Here is a 24,293-nt window from a genome sequence, read left to right as displayed (position 1 = left end):
TTGAGCACATTGGAGATGAGTAGGAGGGAGAATGGGCGAAACTCCAGGCCACTCCCTCTGCTTCCCGCCTTGGTCTGGCGCCATAAATGCCAACATTTTAGAAAAGGAAAGTGGGAGATTTCGAAAAAAAATCCAGGGGAATAGATTTTCTCCATTGATTTTTATTGAAGCAGATTCAGGCGGAAGACCGCTAAATAAAAGCCATTTATGGTACAAAATCGCCTGGCTGTCTCCCGCCTGAACCGGGTCTATTTGCATGTGTGTGGCGCTGCACTATGAGTCCTGAATGTTTTTGTCTCTAGGTGCACTGAGGTACCACACCCTTTGCTCCGCATTCCCGGGCTTCCCACGGTACATTTGTAATCGGAAGGGCGGGTTCCTTTAACGCGGCCCTAGGCTAGGCTCGCCCCGGTGGAGCATTTTTGGCGTGGAGGTAAATAGGAGCTGTGTGGGCAGGGCCCTGTGTTCTTCCAGGCCCCAGGACCACGGTGGACCAGCTTTTCAGGTCTGAGGACGGAAAACCCGTGCAGCCGCAGCACACCGCAGGAACCAGTTGAAGCAGCAGGCAGCAGCCGACACACAGGTGAGGTAACATCTCTCCTCCTCCATAACTCTTCATTTGATCTCGTTTCGCTTCTGCGCTTTTTTGTGTGCAAATACAAATGTACCTTTTTGGAGTGTTGTGCTAGTACTTTGCTTGTTTTAGCCCTTCCTGATTTTGGCAGAACAGGACACTGAAGCACAAAGGGAAGAATAGTTGTGTTACAAACCGCAGCATGAGGAGCAGGGACTTGAGCTCGGGTCCCCCGGGTCGGTCAGCAATAATGTAACCACAGAGGCCGCATCTCCTGCCTTTCCATGGTGTCATGTGCTCGCCCTTCTCCGTTAAGAGCCCTTCTACTCGAAATTCAGAGAATCCATGCATTGTCCGTAGTTGTGTAGGCCTCGGTAGTGTAACATGTGCAGAGTAAAGGTGTATAATAATAACGTTCATATCTATGTAAGACTGTAGCCCCATACTTGCAGGGCTTTTGATAATAATGTACTTGCCTATGGCCGAGGACAGCATCAGTTTCAGAAGCCAGAGCAATAACTCCCTGTGGTATGTGACATCATTTGTGAAGACCCGGTCAAAACCACTCCTTTTTAAGGGCTTCCAATTTTGGTCACTAAGGAAAGTGAGGCCAAGATACATTCATTCACCAGGATCACACAATGGGTCCAAGTAACAAGCCGGGATTTAACGACAACTCTTCTAGTTGCACAGTCCATGGTTTAATAGCTAGACCAACATCTCATTCTAAGATTGCCACTTTTGTATATATTTTTAAATGTATTTTATGCAAAATACCAAAAGTGGTTATTTCCTACATGCTTAATACTTCGAGTAAACCTCCATGTGCCCTGCCCCATGGTAAAGTCTTCCTGTGACCCAGGTGCCGTATGTATATGAAAAGCTCTCTGTTACTCTTGATACCCGCTGCGGCATGTGGGTAAATAAGACCATAAAGCATAACTATATGGAGTGCATGCCTTGCAGGAGCAAAAGTTATGGCAGGATAGCAGAGAAGGACTGAAATAAGGGAGAGATGCAAGTTGTAGCAGGGTTGGATTGGGATTAAAAATCGGCACTGTCACGCTAAAAAAAAAGTGGCCCTCACTTGCATATTGCCTTGCCGCAAAACACTGCTTCGGCGAAGTTTTATAAAAAGTAGGTTTGGGGTGGGGGGGGGAGGGTCTCTGACCGAAGCATGTTTTCTTAACTTTACTTCGATACAATTTTTTTTACAGATGAGTTCACACTAGTGAACCTGAAAACAAGTGAGGCCACTTCTGCTCATACCCCCTGCTCAATATGCATGCATTAATGGGCTGGCCCAGTGAGAGTAAGGGAGTGACACCTTTGCACTGTTGACAAAAGGGAGGTAATGGATGCCCATCTGCCTCCAGAAAGGCCACTCAGGCACCCACTGGGTGGCATCCGAACAACACAGACACCGCCCAATTTGGCCCCCCAGCCCAGGCTGCCCCAAAAAGCAGCCCACAGCAGGAGCTCGGATACCGGCCCCTCGGCCATTGACCGAGTGCCCACCTTACCAATCCGACCCTGGGGGGTAACGAAACCTTGATAGCCCCCTGCAAGGAACTTGGACGGTCCCCCACAATCACCAATCAAAATCGTAATGATTGTAGGAAAATGTATCTTTTCACTTTGATATGATCATTGCTGTGCATTTTAAGACGAAATTGTAAATGTTTTCAAGGACACTTTTGTACACTGCTCCTAACACAACAAAAACAGGACCGGGTGTCTCAGTAAAGATGGCACGTGGCTCCGTACATACTTTAGCCAATGGCAAGTTCGGATTTTAGGTTTTATTCTGAAAGTGATTCACATGAAACTTGAAAACCCTGATGAATAGTGATGGTGATTAAAGCGCGAGGAGTGACTCAGAGTCACGCATAGCATGTGGCAACTTGGCAGTCCGGCCATAGATGTGAATGTCTTATTCACTTTTGAAAGTGCAAAGAAAAGGTACATTGCTGCTTTACTGTCTCCTAGTTGATCAAGGACCCGGGCTTTCTACTCCCAATAACACAAACAAACCCAGCCCTAGGTGGTCTGTGCCTTTGTCTTATCAAATGAAGCTATATGGGAATAGAAGCAGACAGCTCACTGAAACAAAATGGCTGACTCCAGTCTGACATGACTTCCCCAAACAAGTGCTACTGAGTGGACACAAGCAGAATCCTCTGTCCCACACAGAAGTTAGCTGTCAATGCTGTGTCCATGCTGCTCTGCTGCCATTTCTGGTTCTGTTCATGTACAGCCTGGCGCCTGTCACAGCATAAGTGCAGAGATGGCAGTGAGGGGAACTGCTCCAACCTTTTTCCTTCCAAAGTGCAAAGAACAAGTTTTCATGGGACACGGGGTGACTGCAAAGTACCTTCTTCTGGTCTACGGATTGTGCAAAAAAAATACAGTTACAAAAATGGGTGTTTTATCATCTGGTTCGTGAACATGTGGACATAGGGCACAAATTCATTAATATAACCAGCAGGTGACCTGCGGCAGGCGTGCTGGCTGCAACTTCTAAGTTTCTTTTACAATTTCAATAGGTCCAGCCTGGGCAGCGCATGTGCTGCTCTGCGAGGCATGCCATATTGAGTTAGGGACTTGAAGCTCTGCCCACATTTTTCATTCACTTGTGTCATTGTCCACTGTAAACTTTGGCTGTTCATAGGTCCAAAGGCTTAGTAGTCCCTCCTTAATACCGCCTTGTCTCATTTTGTAACCTCCCATGGCGACACCCCCTGTTACATGTGTTGTTGCTCGGTAGGCTTTTATTACAGCCTCCAAGCATTATTTTCTCAAATGGTCACGCTCTCTCCTAACACTTAAAAAAAATTATAGCATGCATTTGCAATACAGTAGGTCTCGCATTTGCAAGAGTTTAAGCTATTGGCATTGTAAATGAAAATGCCTTTTATTTATCTGTTTTAAAAACATCATATAAATAAAAGGCATTGTCACTTACAATGCCAATAGCTCAAACTCTCATTAGTGTGAGACCTATTGCATTGCAAATGCTTGTTTTTTGCAGCCAGCCAGCAGAGTCCGAGGGATCCCCTCTGAAATGTAATGTATGGGTGCCCCCATCCTCTGTGGGGACTACGTCAGCTTCCATAAAGCACCTGAATGCAAGATACCCTTACCTGCAGACATAATTCCCCGTGCCCTCCAGCCCTACGCCCGGAAGTAGAATTCTGTCTGAATTGAAAGCTGTAGATGAGGCCAGGCGATGAGTGTGCACAGTGCAAAACTGCACCTACCTTTGGGCAGCATGCCAGAGCGATGGGACGAGGGATGGCAGGGAGCAGGAGGGGGACAGGGGAGGCGATGGAGAGTTGTACAGCCTCACTAACTGGATGGGAGATGCTAAATCTTAACCACAGTTTCTATCATTATGTGTGAGCTTCACTTTAAGTTTCTCCTTGTAGAAACCAATTCACAAAGATGGTGTTTCTGAGTTTGTGTGCGATCACGCCTTCTGTAAGTGCTCTGCGTCAGGAAGGAGAATTACTTACTAATTCCAGGGAGACAGGGGAGAGGAAGAATGGAAAGAGACCATGGAGGAGCAAGGGTATCGAAAACAGAGTGGGTGAACACCGGATAGGAGAATGAAGAGAGACAGAGTGTGGGGTGACATAGAGGGAAGAAGAATGAACAGAGGCGGAGGGGGAGAATTGGCTGGGAATGAAAATTGTAGGGGGAAAACGGAAGGACTGAGAATGAAAATAGATGATAGGGTAAAAGAGCGAGGGAATGAGAATCCTCCTCACCAACATGTTAATGCTTCCAAATGGAACTGAAATATGCAGAGACAGGTGCCCACAGGCCAGGAAGTCACCAGCCAGGATCCCATTCTGGAAGCCGGCGGCAAAGTAAACAAATCCTCTAGACCAGCAGGAGCAGGATTCAGATTACTTCTAGTAATAGTATAAACCGTAAGGGTACCTGGTCATCTAGACTGTTAAATGCGAAGCGCAATTTAGAACAAACAACCCTTAACCTGAAAATGGAACCCCTCAAGTTGCAGACCCTCAATTGGAGGTGAATAAAAGAGGTCCCTGGTTGGAGAGTAGCTCATAGAGAAGAAAGGATTTTGGAAAAATCCAAGAGGGACTCACAGACAGTTGGAAGAGAAGAGGAAGCCAAATCCCACGGGGCTAATAAGGGACCATAAGACTTCTGCCCTATTGCTCTTAATCTTTTGAAGAACACTTCCTGGCAATGGGAAGGGAGGAAAGGCCTAAAGAAACATTTCAATCATATTGACTGCTCATGATCCTGAAGAGGGGAGAGGAAAGGAAAAGAACGGAAAATTATTGCTTTGGGGAGAAGTGAAACGGTCCAGCTAAGGTAGGCCAAATAGATCTACAGTTAATTGAAAAATGAGAGGACATAGAATCAGACTCAAAGAGGATGGTAATATTCTATTCAAGCGATCAACGTGCCTATTCAGCATGCCTTGGTGATGATTAGCTGCTGCAGATGCTCCTGCAGCAGTAGCAGCACATAGTCCATCAAAAGAGATTTCAGAAAGTAATTTGACTTACTGTTCCATCATCGATAAGTGCTGAGCAGTTTTCCTTTTGCGGTGTGTTCTCAGTGCCTGATAATCGTGTAAAAGGGACTGAATCGTATGCGTAGCATATCTATTGGTCCTGGTTGAAAAATTAGATATAGCAAATTACATTTTACTACAACTTCTACCTTCATATCAACACCATATCAACTGCATCAGAGGGTGTAGCATCTTCCTAAGATGCAAACCCAACCATCAAAGTCCCTACCCTAACTGTGTATGTTAATTCCTCTTAGAAGTACATAAGAACGTATCTTGCAAAGATTGGTCTATCCTCCTCCTTCCATTCTCTTTTTTACACTTTGTGAATGGCTCCATGTTATGACAGGCTTTTCAGCTCTTTTCATTGGTATTTGAGGGGAGAAATCTTGTACATCCTCTGGGAAGCCATCTCGGGAAAGTTCCGATTTTTCAATAGCTGAGTAACAACTTCTGAAAGTTTAGCCCCAGGAATTCAGAAGTTGCCTAAAAGTTTAAACTCCCCTCTGCTGAGGTGCCTCTTCTGAAAAGCCTGCCTCAGGGTCCGCTAACCCTGCCCCCCCCCCACACACACATAGAGGTTTTGACAATGTTTGGTTTTACTTGTATTGGAGAACTTGTAGGCCACGATTTATAACTTGGAAAGCAAATAACATATATATCTAACTATAAAAAAGGTTTTTGATAAAATATGAAAAGAATACTGTCTGTGGGGCAATGATGTTATATTAATTAACTCATAGGGGGAGGTTTGTTGTTATTGTACCAACGCTCCCTTGGCCTTCCCAAGAGAGTGTGGAAAGGTTTGCAACTGAAGCACCTCTCTGGTTAACAAGGAATCACTCTTTGAAATGGTGTTTTTTGTTTGCTGTGAGTCCTAACTGTGCATTAGGACACAACATCTGCTGAAGATACATGTGTGATGTTTGTATAAAAGGTGGTTTCAGTCCTTGAAAAGCTGTCTCAACCTTTCTTTCTTGTGAGTTGGCTTAAATTAGTAATATCAGCTATTACCCCAGCAAGAAACACGTGAGTTTGTCATGTGAAGTTGACCACAATAATATTATAACTATTTACTTTACAGATTACGCAAACAGAAGGCACAAAGGAAGAGCCCAAGATGTCTGGGATTTTAAAATGTAAGTTTGTGTTTGTTTTGGATGACGGCGAGATTAGTTAGATGAGCGAAACACTTTACCTTCAGGACAGGCTGGATTTAGAAAAGCTCACAGCCTTCATCAGAGGTTTCATATGCTTTATCTTCTCAACAAGTCTTGTAGTTGAAGGTGAGGTAACCTGTCTGTTGTATTCATTGATCTATGAAACACTGTTGACAAAGTGCCAGGTGCTCGTGCTCTATTTACCAAGACGTAAAGACGCTGAATGGAGCATTTCTACTGGTGTCCTCCGAGCATCAGATGTCTGGATAGAGATCGGATTACTCCAGAGCCAGCTCTCCATTCACTCTTGGAAACCCTGGCTGATTGCTTTCACCAGTGAGTGTCTGTGCTAGTCACCCTTGGAATCTTATTAGCAAATAGGAGCAAATCCTCTCAGAACAGCTAGTTCTTTAGTCTGGGGCAATCCTTCTTTGTGATGGAAATGTTTGGGATATGCGCTAATAATTGAATCCCAAGGTGATGTTGTGATCCAACATATTATGGCTATTGTAGTCATTCGTGTGGTAACAGATCTCCTCAGAATTATGATTGACAGTAGCTACTAATACATATTTTATTCTGTTTGAAGTTCATCGGAGGAGTGTAGTTCTGCTGCATACTAAAAAGTTCAATATTGACTATACACCGTGCCTTTGAATTGATTCAAGTAACAACCTGTGCTGCAAGGGAACATCTTTTCTGGTACAAAGCTAAAGCCAAAACACCGAGAAGCAGAAACACACATTCAAACACTTGTGTTGTGCTGCGCTACAAGTAACCAACGTGGAAACATCTAGGGTGTGCTCATGGACATTTAATAACTTTTCAACTCTTTCTGGTCTTCTTTGTGCTGTGGACCTTGCAGAGGTCATATCACAGTTCATCTCATGCATCATAACTGCAGACGTCAGCTCTCAGTACATGATGATCAGAAGGCTTTAGGCTCGTACGATCAAGAAGTAACAGGGTATTAAATGGTGGCGAGGAACTTGCTCACAGGACTCACCAAGCGATGATCAAAATGGAGTTAGTGGCCAGTGCCGCAGATCATTCAATTTCAAGGCAGCGCCATGAATACATACCTCAGGGCGAGCTTGAGGTAGGTGCAGATTATTTAGGGTGTTGGTGTCGAAAAATTAACAAAATCACAGCACAAACACAACTGCAGTCCCTATCTAATTTCAAGCACCAGCACTGAGGGACTAACACCCAGTATTCACAACAGGGTGAAGCCTGATTAAAACAGATCTAATGTGCCATGTTCTTCAGTGAGCACTTGTGGGTGTGTATTGCACCATTCATTGTCCATCAGCTTGGCAGGAAAAGGTCTAAGAAGGCTGGGCAACAATTCACTACCAAAAGGCTGCAGCGAAGGATTCTTTAGTGGTGTCCTGATCACCTCTGTCTGAATGCCACAGTTACCTCCCCAGGGCTAGAGAACTGATAGCCACAGCAAGGCCTCGTTGGGGGTAGTAAGCGAGATATAAGTGCAATTTAAACACGTGTCTAAGTGCCAGATTAACTATCTCAAACATTTACTTTACCAAAAAAGCTTGCTAATTTCTCATCTGATTGTTTAATGTGTAGGTCGGGGGTTGTGAGATATATGCAGTATTTAGTGACCTTAAAGAGAGCGCTGCTTATGTTGAATCCTTGTTGATGGTGTTTCTGTAGTAATCATCATTGGTTTCCATGATGAACTGCCCGAGTTTGGAATGGAACCTCTTCTTGGAGGTGAGGACCCCTTGCAGCTGTGTGCATCTCGAGTAACTGTGCGTCTGATATCAATCATGAATTCATTATTACTTTCCCCGACTTGGTTTGTGTACACCTTTTTGTTGTGTGGCACATTTTGCATTGGGCACATGACTTTATATAAATCTATTATGTAAAAAAAGTCAATACCTTTATGTGTTCCGTTTAGAGATGTCCCCCTCCATCCCTCCAATAGCAGCCAGTGTTTAGAGCTCATCACGATTATCCCACCTACTCAAAGGAGGCTCCAAAATGTACTCTGACCCCTTTCGCTGTCAGCTGCTTTCTCCTCTCCCTCCCTCCCCCCACCCAGGTAGAAAAGGATATGCTTCAACACAGTAAAGTGTTTTCTTAAACAGAAGTCAAGACTACCGTCTTTCTTAATTCTTATTTTGTTTTGTGTTTCTTAGTATTTGGCAAAGATGATGACAAAGACAAAGACAAACATAAAGACAAAGATCATGAAAAAGACAAGAAAAAAGACGACGGAAAGAAAGACAAAAAGGATAAGAAAAAGAAGGAGAAGAAGGTAAGTGATGGATCTCTTGGGTCACTTCCTGGAGGGTTGAAATGTCACAGGTTTCATTCCATGCAGCACTTTTCTGTACTTTCTCTTGATTTCTCTGCCTTTGTTTGGCCATGGGACTTACCAGTGCTTCTCGGTACACCCATTGCCACCCATTATCCGTCTCAGAATAACTGCTCCCTTTCCAACCTCACAGGGAGTTTCGCTTTCTAGTGTGTTTATCTGCTGAGTATGCAATCCAAGTGTATTGCCCTTCAGGGAAAGCTCTCACAGAGTATTACCCCAACTGTTACCTGTTGCTTGTTGTTACTTGTTGCTTGTCTTGACCTCGCTGACTGTTATTTCTGCCGCTCCGGCCTCCCAGCGTCCCTTACCCCCACCCAGGACCTACCTAATGGAGACCGTACAGCAGCCGTGCGCAGCGGACACGTCACCAGCACACAGAAGGTGCCTGGACTTAGGCAAGCACCAGGAACTCTGAATCTCCCATCACCCGTAGCTCACAGCCTTGGACCCTGGGCGCTGCAACAATTGCTGCCTTGCATCTCCTCGATCAATGGTAGACCTTTCTCCTGCCACCACTGCCTCTCTTCTTGCAACTCAGCACCTTCCGCCCTAATGGAATCCTTCACCACAACCCCTAATGGAATCCTTCACCACAACCACCTCACCGACAACAACCTCCACAATACCACTACACTGCATCCTGCTTAACACTGGATTGCTCTACAAACATGCCACTGAAATCTGAGACACCATCACCACCCACACCCCCGGCCTTTTCTTCATCACTGAGACCTGGCTCAACCCCTCCACCACCCGACACCTAGCCCCTAAGGATACATGATGATACACTGGGACTGCACCAATAAACACCGAGGTGGAGTCACCATCATCTACAGAGAACCACCACCGCAGATAACACCACACCTATCATGGAGCACCTCAACTTCCAACTCCAAACCGATGGGGTATTCTTGTGTACAGACCCCCAGGCACACGTCCTGGCTTCTGCACCCTATTCCAGAATTTATTACCCCACTCACCATTGACTCCAAACACCACATCTTCCTCAGTAACATTAACTTACACCTCGAAGACCCCAAAGAACGAACACTACCAGCCTCCTGGAAAGCATGAGCAATATCGGCCTCAACCAACTGGTTCACCAACTGCACACACAACGCAGGACACGCTTGACCCAATATTCACTGCCAGCAACAAGGTGAAGTACACCCATGCCGCATGGACCTACCACGCCATTGTCCACTTTACCATCACAGGTGCACCATACACCCCCACTTATACCCCATCCTCCCACAGCAACTGTAACAAAGTGACAGAGACCCAATGGAATGGCGCCGTCAGCACCACCCATCCCAACTCCGCAACCAACCTTAAACAGGCCGTCGAGAACCCCTCTGCCTGAATCACCAAATGAGCTGACAGAGTCGCCCCTATGAAGCCCCCCCAGATACAGTAAGTGCACCAAACAAGCCAGCTGGTGCACACCAGAACTCAGGACCACGAAATTCAACTGCAAACGTCTAGAGAGATGATGGTGCACAAGCAAAGATCCCACAAACTGAGCCATCTTCAAATCATCCCTCAACAGATACCCTCAAAGCCTAAAATACACACAAAAAAATCTCTGGCAGACCGCATCGAAGCCTGCTCCAACCACAGCATAGAACTCTTCAACATCGTTAGAGAGTTCTCCTGCCCATCAGCCACCAAGAACATGATCCCGCCATCCCAGGAACTCTGCAACACCCTGGTGGACTACTTCCACAAAAAAAGTCCAACATCTACAGTAATTTCGTACCCCAACCTCCCACACCTCCACTGCCTTCTAATGCCAACTGATGACATCCACAACCCTCAGCTCACCCCATGGGAACAGCTCTCCACACAGTGCACCACGTCCATCAGGAACTCCATCCACTATGGAGCACCCATGGACCCCTGTCCCACCTCTTTTTCAACCTCAGGAGCAAGAAAATCAGCGGTGATTTCACCTCCATTCTCAATGCATCCATCACCACAGCCACCTTCCCTGATCAATGGAAACATGCAGAGGTCAGACCCTCCACAAGAAACCCTCCACCGAGCACAGCGATCTTAAGAACTATTGCCCCATCTCACTTGTCCCCTTCCCCAAAAAGTCCGTGAGAAGGCCTTCAACTACCAACTCACTGAACACTTGTAGAACAACAACCTGCTGGACACCTCCCAGACCGTCTTCCGCGCCAACCACAGCATCGAGATTGCCCTGATCGATGCCACCGACGACATCAGAACCCTTCTCGACCGGGAAGATACAACAACCTTGATCCTCCTTAACCAGTCAGCAACTTTCAACATTGTATCCCACCACACCCTCATCAAGAGTCTCCACCACATCGGGATCCAGGGAGATGCCCTCAAATGGATTGCATCCTTCCTCACAGGATGAACACTGAGAATCTGCCCCCCACCCTTCTCGTTTGAACCCAAGAGCATCATCTGTAGCGTCCTGCAAGGTTAATACCTTAGCCCCACCCTGTTCAACACTTACATGATGCCCCTGGCCAACATCGTCAGAACCCATAGACCCAACATCTTTTCCTATGTGGATGACATCCAGTTCATTCTTTTGCTCACAGAAGACCACCACTCGGACCAACTTCCACAACTGCATTATTGTCATGCAATGGGTGAAGACCAACTGCCTGAAGCTCAATATAAACAAGGCTGAAGTGCTCATCTTTGGAAACAACAACTCCCCGTCGAACAACACCTGGTGGCCTTCTGAACTCAGACCCACACTGAGAGACCATGCCTGCAACCTTAGCATCATCCTGAACAGCAAACTCACCATGAAACCCCAGATCAAACCAGTCGCCTCCGCCTGCTTCCACACCTTTCACATGCTTTGAAAGGTCTTCAGATGACTCCCTGTCAACAGCAGAAAAAATGTTACCTAAGCCCTAGTTACCAGCCAACTCAACCACTTTATGCAGGAATTACATCCCAATGCCTGAAGAGACTCCAGACGATACAGAACTCAGCTGCCAGACTCATCCTCAACCTCTCCAAACAGACAAACATCACCCCCCCACCTCAGTACCTTCATTTACTCCCCATCCAGAAAAGATGCTAATTCAAGATCCAGATACATGCTTACAAGGCCCTCCACGAGCAAGGACTAGCATGCCTCAACCACCGCCTGAACTACCACTAACCCTTCAGACACCTGTGATCTGCCTCCCTCCCCCACACTCATACTCCCCGCATCTGTTGAAGCCACAGCAGAGGACACTCCTTCTCCTACCTCACCACCAAGTCCTGGCCGACTTTCCCCTCCGTCTCCGAACAGCATCCTCTTGCACAGAATTCAGAAAGGGACTCAAGACCTAGCTCTTCGACTGATTGCAGCAGGATTTCCCTCAGTGGTGATTATCTGTGCTCTAAAGCACATCCTTATTGAATAATTGATTGATTGATTTATTCACTCAGCCTGATCACAACCATATGTACTGTTTGGTAAATATGCACAGTGTTTCTTGTAGAAATGGTACTGTTCTTGAATCACTAAAATACAATTGTAGAAATGACAAATTATAACAAGCCCCAGTAGCTGTTTATTATGTCTCTTCTACTATTACTGAGATGCAGTCCTCTAAGCTTCCCCTCACTTTGCCCTACTCCACTTATACTGATGTGCAAGTAGTACCCATTCCAACATGAAACTGTCACATCCCATCTTACGCTAGCATTCCCTGCCACACCATAGAGCACTCTGCCTGGCTCTATAATACCCCATCACAATCCCTCTAGTGTTGCCCACACTCCCAGTACGGCTGTACCATGTTACATCAATCTTGCCCTGATATACCTGGTCAAACACCATCAGGGCCCGCCATACCCATCTCACACCACTCTAGCATCATAGCCCCTCATACCCTGCTCTGCCATGCCGAATTGCGTCCCCCACTCTGGCCCATGCTGCCTTGTAGAATCTAACCATACACCGTCACACCTTCCCTCAACTCTTCCATACCTTACACCCTCACTCCCACCATCATGGCAACCCCTACACCACAGCACCGCATCGCAATACAGAGCGCTACGCCCAGCCTTGCAACACCTGCATTGTAGGTAATGGACGCTGTGCGCTAGTGATGAGGAGTGTGGTCCTTAAATTGATTCATCTGCAGCATTCTTAAGACTGGGCCCAGGCTATTTGCCCTTGTGCTGAAGCCCTGAGCTGTGGGCAGGATGTTGACTGTTGCAGGGATGTTAAATACTGCTTTGCCGGATGGCAGTGAACCAGAGCACGGCCTGGCACTAACCCTGTTTTTTTTTCTCTTTCTTTGTTCTGTTAGGAAGGAGACAAACATGGCAGCAGCAGCAGCTCCGACAGTGACTCTGAGGTAAAGCATAGAGCATATGCCACCAGGCAGCGCATGGAGTGAATGCTAAGGACAAGAACCCTCCCTCTTAGGAAATTATAACTTAAAGATAGATAACTTTATTGAGGCGGAATGTACTATGCTCAAACGTGGTGGTTCCCCCGCTCAATGTAGAGTTTGGTCATGCCTCTGCCAGTGGGACCACATATGGATTAGTCAGTTGAAACCTTTTTCCTGATGGCCCGACTGACACAGCCTTTCACTCACAGCTTCTCAGAGCCTCTGCTCTGTTTAGGGTCTATCTTCCTACATACTCCCCCCTGTGTAGTACTGCCAGGAAAAACCTAGCGATCTTGAACAAGAGAACAAATAAAGTGCCACACGCTTGGAGATAACTCCCAGCTTGTCAGAGGCATTTTATTTTTCAAAAACAAATTTCTTCTTTGGGAGTTTGTTTAGATAAAAATGTGCTGTGCAGGCACATGGAACATGGCGGGAGCACAACAAAGCTTCAGTGACCTCTTGGGAGTCGCCCTGGAGGGAGCTCCTCTGGAAGGACAGAGATCTTCCCTGGGCAGGTGGACATCTCTAAATGTAGTATTTATTTATTTTGAAAGGTTTATATAGCGCGATCTTGACCACCGAGGATATCAGAGCGCTTTACAGATTATGCATCATCAGTTAAAAAGCATACCAAACAGAATAACCAAAACGACAAATTCAAAGTCAAAATAGTCCAGCAATCTCGTGGAGGCACAGCAAAACATATCATAAACAACAGAGGGAGCAAAAAGATCACAGTCTAGAATTGTCCGACCAACTCATGAACGAGGTGGTTGGGGAACAGAACAACAGGTATGAACCCCGAATCAGAGGAAGGTACCAGGCTAAGGCAGAAATGTCTTCATCAGTAACCCTTTGAATTCTTTTTTGAAGAAGACAGTAGACAGGTTCACCCTGACTTCAGGGGGAAAAGAGTTCCAGATCCTAGGAGCCATCCCTGAGAAGGCTCGGTTATAGGTCTTTTTTTGTTAAATTTTTTAGGTTTAAGCAAAAGGGAGCTGGCGCTTCTGGAGGCTCTAGAACCACAGGAGAGTTCCAGTTTCTGCGCAAGGTACAACAGCATCTTGAAGTGGATGGCTTTGTGAGCTATGCATGCAATGTTTAGCTGTATCCGAGCTTCATATGGCAGCCAATTCAGTTCCCGCAGGTCCGGGGAGATGTGGTGATATTTTTTTGTGCGAGTTAAGAGCCTCGCAGTGGAGTTGAGGGTAGCCCTAAGAGGAGCCGTCCTAACTCTGGGCAGGCCACAAAGTGTTGCACTACTGTAGTCCAGCTTTGAGATCACCAATGCTTGAACTGCAACCTTTAGGTCATGAGCAGGGAGGAAGGGTAGCTGAGTAAATCTCCCGGGTGAACTGGTGGGACGGAGTGCAAGCTACTAACATGAGTCTGTTCTGTTTTCAGTCTTGGCTTTTTGGATGGTGCTCATTTGTGGCAATCTACTGTGAAATATAAAGAAATCTGCCTTATAGTTTAGTTTGCAGTTTTTAAACTTTGCCAATTGATGTCATACATGAGCTGTACAATTTTAATGTTGCACCATGACATTTCTATTTTAATTATTGCTACATAATAAAGAAATGCATGTCTTTATTGTTGCCATTTTTCACGGCCACTGCTGATAACTGTTTGCTGTATGGAACTCATGGCTGTCTGACTGACCGACCGATGTGTGGATACTGCTCTTTTCCAAGTGTAAATCAAATGTTTCCTTTCCAGGGACCTGCTATGTCTCATAACAACGTGTTCCTTTTACTCTGGCTGTTGTCTGTGTGCACTGCCACAAAATGATTCGTATTGTGTTTTATTGCTGGACATGTTTTATTAGTCTAAGGCTACCTGATGACTCCATTCTAACATGGGAAGAAGTCTTTGATTTCCATTGAATTACCCGTTCTGTGACTTTCTTTTTTCGCATCATTTTAACGAATTGTGGAATATAGTTTTAAATTACAAAAGTTAAAAGGAAATGTTTATTGCAGCATCGTGCCCTTAATGTCATGGAGCAATTTGGAGACATTATTTTCAACAAGCATTTGCAATGCAATAGGTTCCACATTTACGAGAGGTTTTGCTATTGACTTTGTAAATTACATTGCCTTTTGTTTATGTGTAGTTTTAAAAAAAAATCTTTTTATGAACAAAACAACAAAGAACAACCACAGGTGACATAGCAGCTCTTACACTTGTCAATGTTACATTTCCATACATTCAGAATAATGAATACAAATTAACAATAATGGATCACAGGGACTCCTGTTCCTCCACTTCCTCCAAACGTATTGGGGGTGTACAAATATCTCCACGGTATCGATTCCAGGTCTCCCATACCTTCCCCCACTTCTTGGGACAACCTCTGGCTATATAGACCGACCTCTCCCTGAACATGCACCAATCCAAGTCATCCGCCCACTTCACAACCCGGGGTGGCTGACTGGCTCCCCACAGCTGTGCAATGTTATGCTTAGCAACCATACATGCCAATGTTACCCATTGTTTCCCATACACACTCAAATCTGTGGGTTCCTAAACATTTAATATACACCTGCGGGCCTCCGGCCGTATCTCCACCCCAGGACATCTCGCAGCACGTCATGGACCTTCACACAGTACTCCTGCACCTCCGTACAGTGCAATAATATGTGCATGAAGGTCCCAAGCTCTCCGCACCCCCTCAGGCATTCCCCACTCTCCACATGACCCATACGAACCAGATGAGGCCCCGTTACATACGACCTATGCAAGATCTTCAGTTGCACCAATCTGAGCCTCATCTGTATCGCTACCACCTTCGGAGAGTAAACCGCCTCTCGCCAATCTTCGTCGTCTAGCTCCAACCCATCAGCACTCCAATGCATCCTAAGAAGCACCAGCGGGTCCTCCATAATGTTTATGAGCTTTTTGTATAAGAGATAGTCTTCTCTGGGAGGTTCCCGTCCAACACTCTGTCCTCTAAAGGGGAAGCGTCTGGAAGAGTCGTGTCTCTGGGGATATGTGTAAGCAGAGCGTGCCTAATCTGAAGGTAGCAGTAGTGCTCCCTATCGTGAAGGTGGTATTGTTGCTTGAGGGAATTGAACGTATGGACCGTACCCTCCCCCCAAACATCTTTTATCTGCGTAATCCCAATAAGATCCCACTTGTCAAATCCCTTGGACTTCCATAAACTGCCCAACTTCTCCGAGCTCTATAACGGGGTGGCAAGCGTGAGCTTCCCCTCCCACTTGAGATGCCTATTGGCCGCATGCCACACCTGCACGGCATGTGCTGTTGGGCCCACGAGGGGAAACGGGCGAGGTCTGGCATATAGAGCCCTGGTGAAATCGCTCCCTGGCACCTGCCAGCGGTCCATAGCATACCCCGGGTCCCCGGGGAGCCCGTATATGGCATGATTCACCGCCGCCAGCTGGGAGGCCCAATAGTATTTCCGTAGGTCCGGCAATCCTATCCCCCCATCATACCAGGGGAGAGTAAGCTTAGAGGATGCTATTCGGGGCCCACCGTCCCGGAGAAGCTGCCTCTGGAGGGCCTCTATTTCCCTGAAATAAGATGCCGGCACTGGATCCATTGTGTTCTGGAGTGCGTACAAGAATCGGGGAAGTGCCATCATCTTGAAGAGCACCACTCTACCCAAAAGGGAGAGAGGAAGTACCTTCCAGCGTGCCACATCTCCCTTAAATTGAGCCAAAGGGGGCTCCAAATTGTTGGCATATCTTAACTTCGGGTCAAGCGTGACATAGATACCGAGGTACTGAAAGCCTATCATCTCAACCTGTATCGGGCTGGTCTGCGGAATTATCGGCGGGTCGCCTCTAAGGATGAAGAGCACTGATTTTGACCAGTTAATTGCAAAACCCGAGTATCTCCCAAAGATAGCAAGCACATCCAGGAAACTAATCAGGGATCCCCTGGGATTGGTGAGGTAAAGTAGGATATCGTCAGCGTAGAACGAAATTTTGTCCTCCCATTCCAACGTCCACCGCAATCCTCGAATCGATCTGTCCCACCGAACCTACGCCCCCAAAGGCTCCAATGCCAGAGCAAACAGGAGCGGGGACAAGGGACATCCCTGTCTCGTGCCCCTGCCAAGGGGAAAGTCGGCAGATCTGTGATTGTTTACAACCACGCTGGCCAGGGGATTAGCATACAATATGATGCACCCAGTTAATAAACTCCGGTCCGTAGCCCATCTCGCCCAAGACAGCAAACAGGTAGGGCCACTCGACCCTATCAAATGCTATGGTGGCGTCCAAGGACACCAGCACCGCCGGCTCCTGGATCGTTGGGGTCTTGCCCAGTATTCCATGCAGCCTGCGTAGATTGAGGGCTGTATTCCGGCGCGGCATGAATGGGGACTGGTCTGGGTGTATCAATGTAGTGATTACTTTGGTTAGACTCGTCGCAAGCAGTTTCGCCAGGATTTTAGGCTCAGCGTTAAGCAGCGAGATAGGTCTGTAGGAAGAACAGAGCATCTTGGGTATACCCTCTTTATGGATGACCATGATGTTCGCCACTCACTGGTCATACGGGAGCTGACCCTCTCTCTACTCTCTACCAACATGGACCGAAGAAACGGAGCGAGTTTATTAGCGCTCAGTTTGTACAGCTCTATAGGAATTCCGATCGGGCCCATGGCCTTTCCCGAGTGCACTCCTCTAATGGCCTGCGCCACCTCATCGCTTGTGAGGGAGGAATCTAGGTACTTCTGGTTATCATCCGATAGTGTAGGCATCTGGATGTCCCGTATCATCGCGCTGTTATCCGCCTCTGTATATCCCCCGTCAAGGTATACACCCCACTGTAATAATCCGAGAATTCATCTGCTACTGCTTGTGAGTCAGTAATTATGGTGAAATTTGCTCCCTGCAGTTCTGGTACCAGCGGCGTTGCCCACTCTCCCTTCTCAAGCCACGCTATTAGTTTACCTGCTTTGTTCCCATGCTCGTATATCAAAATTACATCCCCCCCCAAGACCCCGTGTTAAACCCAGCGTGTGCTACCAACTTATAACCCCCTTTGTGTAGGGCCATGCAACGATTTCCAATGAGATGAGTCTCCTGTAGCAGCACTATGTCCGGGGAGTGTCGTCTAATCAACTGGTTGACCAACCCCCGCTTAATTCTGTCCCCAAGGCCGTTCACATTCCAGCTAAGCACATTTATCCCCGATCCTCGTCTAACATTTGACATTTAACCGATATGTACACAATACAATCATAGCGTTGTCACCTGACACAAAAAGAAAAAAGAAAAGAAAAAATTCTAAACCAAAACTTAAGACAACCCCTACCCATGCACCCCAGCAGACGGCAAAAGCCCATCCCCAACTAGCAGAGTGCCTGTCGCCCTAAAAACACAACTTCTAAGCTACTAAATGTAGTAAAAAGGGGGGATGGCGGCATCCCGTACCCTCCCCCACGACCCCACATTCAATAAACACGATTGTCCATCTGAGCTCGAGAGGCGTAGATACAGCTCCGAGCTCCCCGCAAAGTTCTTGGCAGGCAGTCGGCCGAGCATGATCCAGTACCTGACAGTCTGCAGAACGCGCACATGGTTAGCCCCGGACTCAGTCCTGAGCTGCGGCCGCTTCCTCCCCATCTCGACCCCGAGGCTCAGAGCCATCGGGGGGGCGGCTATCAATCCAGTCGGACACAACGTCCCGATTATCAAAAAACCATGCCCTTCCCTTGGCCTCCACCTTCAGACGTGCCGGGAACATCTTGGCATACTTGTACCCCCTGTCTCACAGTTTTTTCTTGACCACCAGGAAATTCCGGCGTTGCTTCTGCACCAGTTGAGTAAAGTCGGGGAAGAAGGAGAGCGTAGCATTCTCATACCGTAGGGGTCCTCCCTGACGGGCAGGCTGGAGGATAGCGTCTCTGTCTCTGAAATTCAGCACCCTAGCAATCATAGGGCACGGGGGCACTCCAGGCCTCGGTCTTCCGCCTGGAACCCTGTGTGCATGCTCGATGGTGAAGAATTTTCCGATTCCCTTGGGCTTGAGATGCTGGAGGATTAACTCTTCCACAAACAGGTCAGGGGCCGGACCTTCAGCTTTCTCAGGCACTCCTAAGATGTGGACGTTGTTGCGCCGAACCCTCCCTTTATATTCATGAAGCTTGCGCTCCACCAGATCATGGGACGATTTAAGGGCGCTCACTTCCTGCTGTAGCTGTGCAACGTCGTCCACCAAACTAGCAGTTTTGATGTCGAGAGATTTGACTTTAGTAAGATTCACGCAAATGAGGTTGACTTCTATTGAGACAGTGTCGAGCTTAGTGTCCAGCGTCACCATTTGTTGCCCAAGAGAAGATTTAATTCCTTCTATTGCCACCATGACATCCGACATTGTCAATTCCATCCTGGGCCCGCCGAATCTCCTCCGCCCACTACGTTGTGTCTCGATTTTGATGGGGAATCCTTTGGCATCGTGTAGCGGTCAAGTTTGTTCGTCTTCACCGGCTTCAGCCCCTTCAACACCCTGGACGAGTGCCTCTCGCTGTCCGTTTTAGTTGCCATATTTTAAGCTGCTCCCGCCGCCCAACCGGCGCAATCCAGGGAGCAACCGCAGATTATATATTTTCATCCCCACTAGGGGCCTGTGTACAGGACCACTGGGTCCCTGAGGATTAGCCCTGCAAGAATCATCAGGGGGGGGCCTCAGGTCATTCTGCCAGTTCCCGGATCACCGCGATGTGGTGCACCCCCGAAGCAATATTCCTCCGGCTGGGGTCCCCTTTTCCTTGGCCCACGCGCCGCCGGGGCCTCTTGAGCCACCCAGTGGCCCCACCCTGGGCCCTCTTTACTTCCAGTGCGGCCCAACTCCTGTGTACTTCACTTCCCATGGCGTCTCCCACAGGCTCCAATAGCCCACGCAAGCGCCTCCAGTCAGCAGCGCGGGGGGGGCCTGCTCTCACATACCCCTGCAGTGTACAGTGCCCCAGGCACTCCCCAAGCCACTCCGTTCAAATGGTGTCTCCCACGGGATCCAGTAGCTCACCCAGGCGCCTCCAGACAGCAGCCGGAGGGGGGGTCCTGCTGCCCCTCACCCCCTGCCTCCGCGATGCACGTGCCCCAGGTTCTCTCAAGTCCTTCTGTGCCCGCAGCGTCTCCCACGGGCTCCAATAGCCCACCCGGGCGCCTCCAGGCAGTAGTGCAAGGGGGGGCCCTCCCAGCGCCGGGCGCTCCGCACACCCCCCCACCGCTCACCTCCTCCGCCTCTCTGCGATGCTGTTCTTCGCGGGTGGTCCCGACCGGCGACTTCCGGCCCGGGTCCCCGCTGTTGTTCCACTGCAGGGCGGCCTCCTTCTCACCCCAGTCCCCGGCTTCAGGCACGGAGCAGGCCCAGAACCGCCCCACCCGTAGCTCCGGTTTGCGGCATCTTCGGGAGGTCGGACTTGGCTCCCGGTGCACCGCAATGCTTCATCAAGCAGTTGACCGAGTAACAACACACGTAACAGGGGGTTTCGCAATGGGAGGTTACAAAATGAGACAAGGCGATACTAAGGAGGGACTTCTAAGCCTATTGACCAATGAACAACCACAGTGTACAGTGGACAATGACACTAGCCAATAAAAAATATGGGTGGACAGTGGGCAGAGCTTCGAGTCCCTACCTGAATACAAATTGCCTCTCAGAGCAGCGCAAGCGCTGCCCAGGTTCAACCTAAAAACTAGGGCTGATTTAGGCAGAAGTGTGACATCCGCCAAAAAGTGGCAAGGTCCCATCTGCTATATTAAGATTGCATGGATATCATAGCCACTCAAAACATGGCGGGAAGGACATCCTCTGCTGTTGGGATGACTGTAGGGGATCCAGATGCCCCAAGAAAGGAAGTTGTCACTGGTCCTGCCCTGTAAACTGATCTAGTTCGGACATCTTGCCTGAACTATCGCAATTAACCGGGCAGACTGTAATGGCGCTGCTTTGATATGTGGCATTTCGGGGAGGAGGGGGCTGGAAGAAGTAACCCAATGTCAGCATGGATCAATTGGACCATCTGCGCCCTGTCTCGCTACTACCCTACTTCGCGAAAATTGCAGAGAAGGTGACCAACACCCAACTGATGGCCCATATTAGTAAACACAGTCTTCTCCACCCGACCCAATCAGGCTTTCGAGCATTTTACTCGACTGAATAGGCTTTGCTCCTGTCTACTGAGACCATCCGGAAATATGTGGATGAGGGACAGAGGGCGGCCTTGATTCTTTTAGATTTAAGCGTCGCATTCGACACTGTGGCTCATCACACACTGCTACAGTGTCTCAGAAAGGGGGGGGGGGTGATTGCTAAAGCCTGGGAATGGATGACATATTTTCTGCACGACTGAAGTTTCCAGGTAGTGCAGGGACCCCATCGGTCAAAAAACATCAAGTTGAAACAGGGGGTCCCACAGGGGTCCACCCTTAGTCCGACCCTATTCGATCTCTATGTCACTCCTGTGGCAAAGATTACGGAAAAATTTGGGGTCAAGGTCGTGTCCTATGCTGACGACACGCAACTGGTTGTGTCCCTTACACAACCAGAAGAGAAGGCAGCCAGTAATTTTACACCATGTCTGCAAGAATTGGCGTCCTGGATGGCTAGCAATTACCTTAAATTGAATGGAAATAAAATGAAGATGCTGGTCATAGGCAAAGCATCATCAGTATGGACGTCGGCATGGTGGCCACAGACATTGGGCCCTACACCCACGCCCAGCAAACAGGTTAGGAATCTAGGGGTGTGGCTTAACACCAAGCTCTCGTTTGAACACCACACAAGACGAGTGGCAGGCACATGCTTTGGAGTCCTGCGGGGACTCAGGAAGTACCTGGACTTGCTTCCTACCACAGCTAGGAAAACCATGGTCCATGCCTTGGTGACATCAAGGCTAGACTATGGGAAAGTCCTCTACCTGGGAGCTAATGTCAAATGCATTCAGAGGCTACAACGTATCCAGAACGCGGCAGCGCACCTTGTTCTGATGTTGCTCAAGAGAGCCCCTTCCAAGAAGGCTCTGGCCACCCTGCATTGGCTTCCTATCAAGGAGCGAATCCTGTTCAAGACTCTCTGTGTGAGCCATATGATTTTACAGAGGAAGGGGCCCACCTACCTCCAAACCTTTTAACTACTTATGCTCCTACCCGTCAGTTAAGATCTAGTGGGACGGGGAAGGTCAACATACCTACCATTAGGAGAGCAAGGATGGGTGGTCGCTTCTTTTGTTTTGTGGCGGCACAACAGTGTAACAAACTCCCGTGGGGGCTCTGGATAGAGGCTTTGGAGGTGACTTTCCGTAAGGAGCTGAAAACTCATCTTTCCATCAGATTAGAATAGTGGGGGCTTCACCTGGGTGGGGTCTGCATTTTTCTGCGAAGGTGTCTTAGGCCTGTACCGCAGTGCGGGGACACACTAGCCTAGTGTAACCAGGCACTTTATAAATTTCCTTATTATTATTATTATTATTATTTTTATTATTATAAGCTCTTGAAAGCGAGGGCACCTTGTTGTTAACGCTTCTCTTTCTTCTTATCCACAGGGAGAAAAGAAGAAGAAGAGCAAACACTGATGACGTGCCAAAGAAGGGGAGATCTCTGACCACATCTGCACTGCCATGGCCCACCAGCCCTGGGACGGCCACTACTATCTTTGTGTATGTTCATGTCATGCCAGTCACACCGGCAACAGCTAGGGAACAATAAAAGAGAAAATGTAACACTTGTGTTGTCTGTTTGTCAAACTATGTGATGGTTCATGCCATCATCTCCTAGTGTTAGGGTTTCAATAATGAGCATGAAATGAGATTCACTGTCGGAAAAGTAGTGTAAGAGGCCCCTCACATGGAGTTTTTAGCCTGTCTTTTGTGCCAGTGTATCCCACCTGCACTGCAGAGACCTGCATGCCCCACCGCTGCTATCCGTAGTCCAGAATTGTATAGAGGCCGCAGAGGGTATGTACTGTGCAGTGTAAACAGAACCTGGAGAAATAACGCGATTCTGTTGTCTTTTCCTAAGTGTATATTATTGCCACGTACCACATGGTACACCACCTGCTGGAGGACTTAAAAATTCCAAAGATGTCGGTACCTCAAAAGTTACACGTAAATATATTTACTGCATAGTTTTCATAAATGTACAATACGAAAAACACATAGCATATATATATATATATATATATATATATATATATATATATATATATATATATATATATATATATTACCTACTGGCGGTCGCCAGTAGGTATATATAGTTAGGATTTTTTCTCTATGGGTTTTTTGAAAATTCTATGTCTAATAACTTTGCCGTTTGTGGACGGAATTGGCTGAAATTTTCAGGAAAATGGCACATTTTGTTTCTGAGCAGCCTTTGAAAATTTGGGGGGGGTTCGTCAAGGGGGGGCCGAGAAAAAAGGGGGGTCCCAAAACGCGTTTTTCCCATGTTAATTTCCATAGGGCGGTTGGCCTCACTTTTAGCCCGAACGGCTGAATGGATTTGCACGAAACTTGGCAAAATTGTAGGGACTGGTAGCCCGATGTGCCTTTTGTAGGTCTCAATATATGTGCTCCAGTGGATTTGGAGAAATTAACGTTTAAAAAAAGATATATATCTGTAACAGCGGACCGGTTAGCGCTCTGGTTCGCGGACTTTTCGCGCAACGGAGCTTTGTGAAGCGAAGCTGATTGGTTCTCCGGCGTCTGTCAACATTCCAAACAGTCCGTAGCGGCCGCCATCTTGTCTCTCGGTAGGATCGAGAGACAAGAGGAGGCGAAAGCGAAGGGGCAAATGACCATAAGGGGGAATAGTAGATCCTCGCTGACCCCCTAGGTTTGATGTGGAGGTTTTAAAAGGGCCCCGCGGGGCAAAAAAAAAATAATAATAATAATCGAACGGCTGAATGGATTTGCACGAAACTTGGCAAAATTGTAGGGACTGGTAGCCCGATGTGCCTTTGCTAGGTCTCAATATATGTGCTCCAGTGGATTTTGAGAAATTAACGTTCAAAAAAAGATATATATCTGTAACAGCGCTCCGCTTCGCGTACTTTTCGCGTTACGGAGGTTTGCGAAGCTGATTGGTTTTTCGGCGTCTGTAAACATTCCAAACAGTCCGTAGCGGCCGCCATCTTGTCTCTCGGTAGGATCGAGAGACAAGAGGAGGCCAAAGCGAAGGGGCAAATGACCATAAGGGGGCATAGTAGATCGTCCCTGACCCCCTAGGTTTGATGTGGAGGCTTTGAAAGGTTCTCGCAGGGCAAAAAAATATATACCGTTTTTTTAGTTTTT

General features: G+C 47.7%; 1 protein-coding gene across 1 annotated transcript; it reads left to right on the top strand.

Annotated features, from left to right (window-relative positions):
• The first annotated feature begins 481 nt into the window (after positions 1 to 481).
• Positions 482 to 22,724, top strand: LOC144769514 (uncharacterized). The gene is made up of 5 exons (XM_078653649.1): positions 482 to 583; positions 6,214 to 6,268; positions 8,455 to 8,573; positions 12,938 to 12,985; positions 22,548 to 22,724. Exons 3-5 carry the CDS (start codon positions 8,467 to 8,469, stop codon positions 22,708 to 22,710), a joined length of 318 nt encoding a protein of 105 aa, XP_078509775.1. The 5' UTR covers positions 482 to 583; positions 6,214 to 6,268; positions 8,455 to 8,466; the 3' UTR covers positions 22,711 to 22,724.
• Positions 22,725 to 24,293: the final 1,569 nt, after the last annotated feature.

The sequence above is a fragment of the Lissotriton helveticus genome, chromosome 7 (assembly GCF_964261635.1).
Source record: "Lissotriton helveticus chromosome 7, aLisHel1.1, whole genome shotgun sequence".
NCBI lineage: Eukaryota > Metazoa > Chordata > Amphibia > Caudata > Salamandridae > Lissotriton > Lissotriton helveticus.
The sequence above is the reverse complement of the archived record's forward strand: the minus strand, read 5'-3'. Positions and strand labels throughout refer to the sequence as shown.

Bases quoted from the DNA above. Each gene is read 5' to 3' on its own strand.
- LOC144769514 (XM_078653649.1), top strand. From the start codon at position 8,467: ATGATGACAAAGACAAAGACAAACATAAAGACAAAGATCATGAAAAAG. The intron at 8,574-12,937 runs GTAAGTGATGGA...TTGTTCTGTTAG, and splicing joins AGAAAAAGAAGGAGAAGAAG to GAAGGAGACAAACATGGCAG. The intron at 12,986-22,547 runs GTAAAGCATAGA...TCTTATCCACAG, and splicing joins GCTCCGACAGTGACTCTGAG to GGAGAAAAGAAGAAGAAGAG.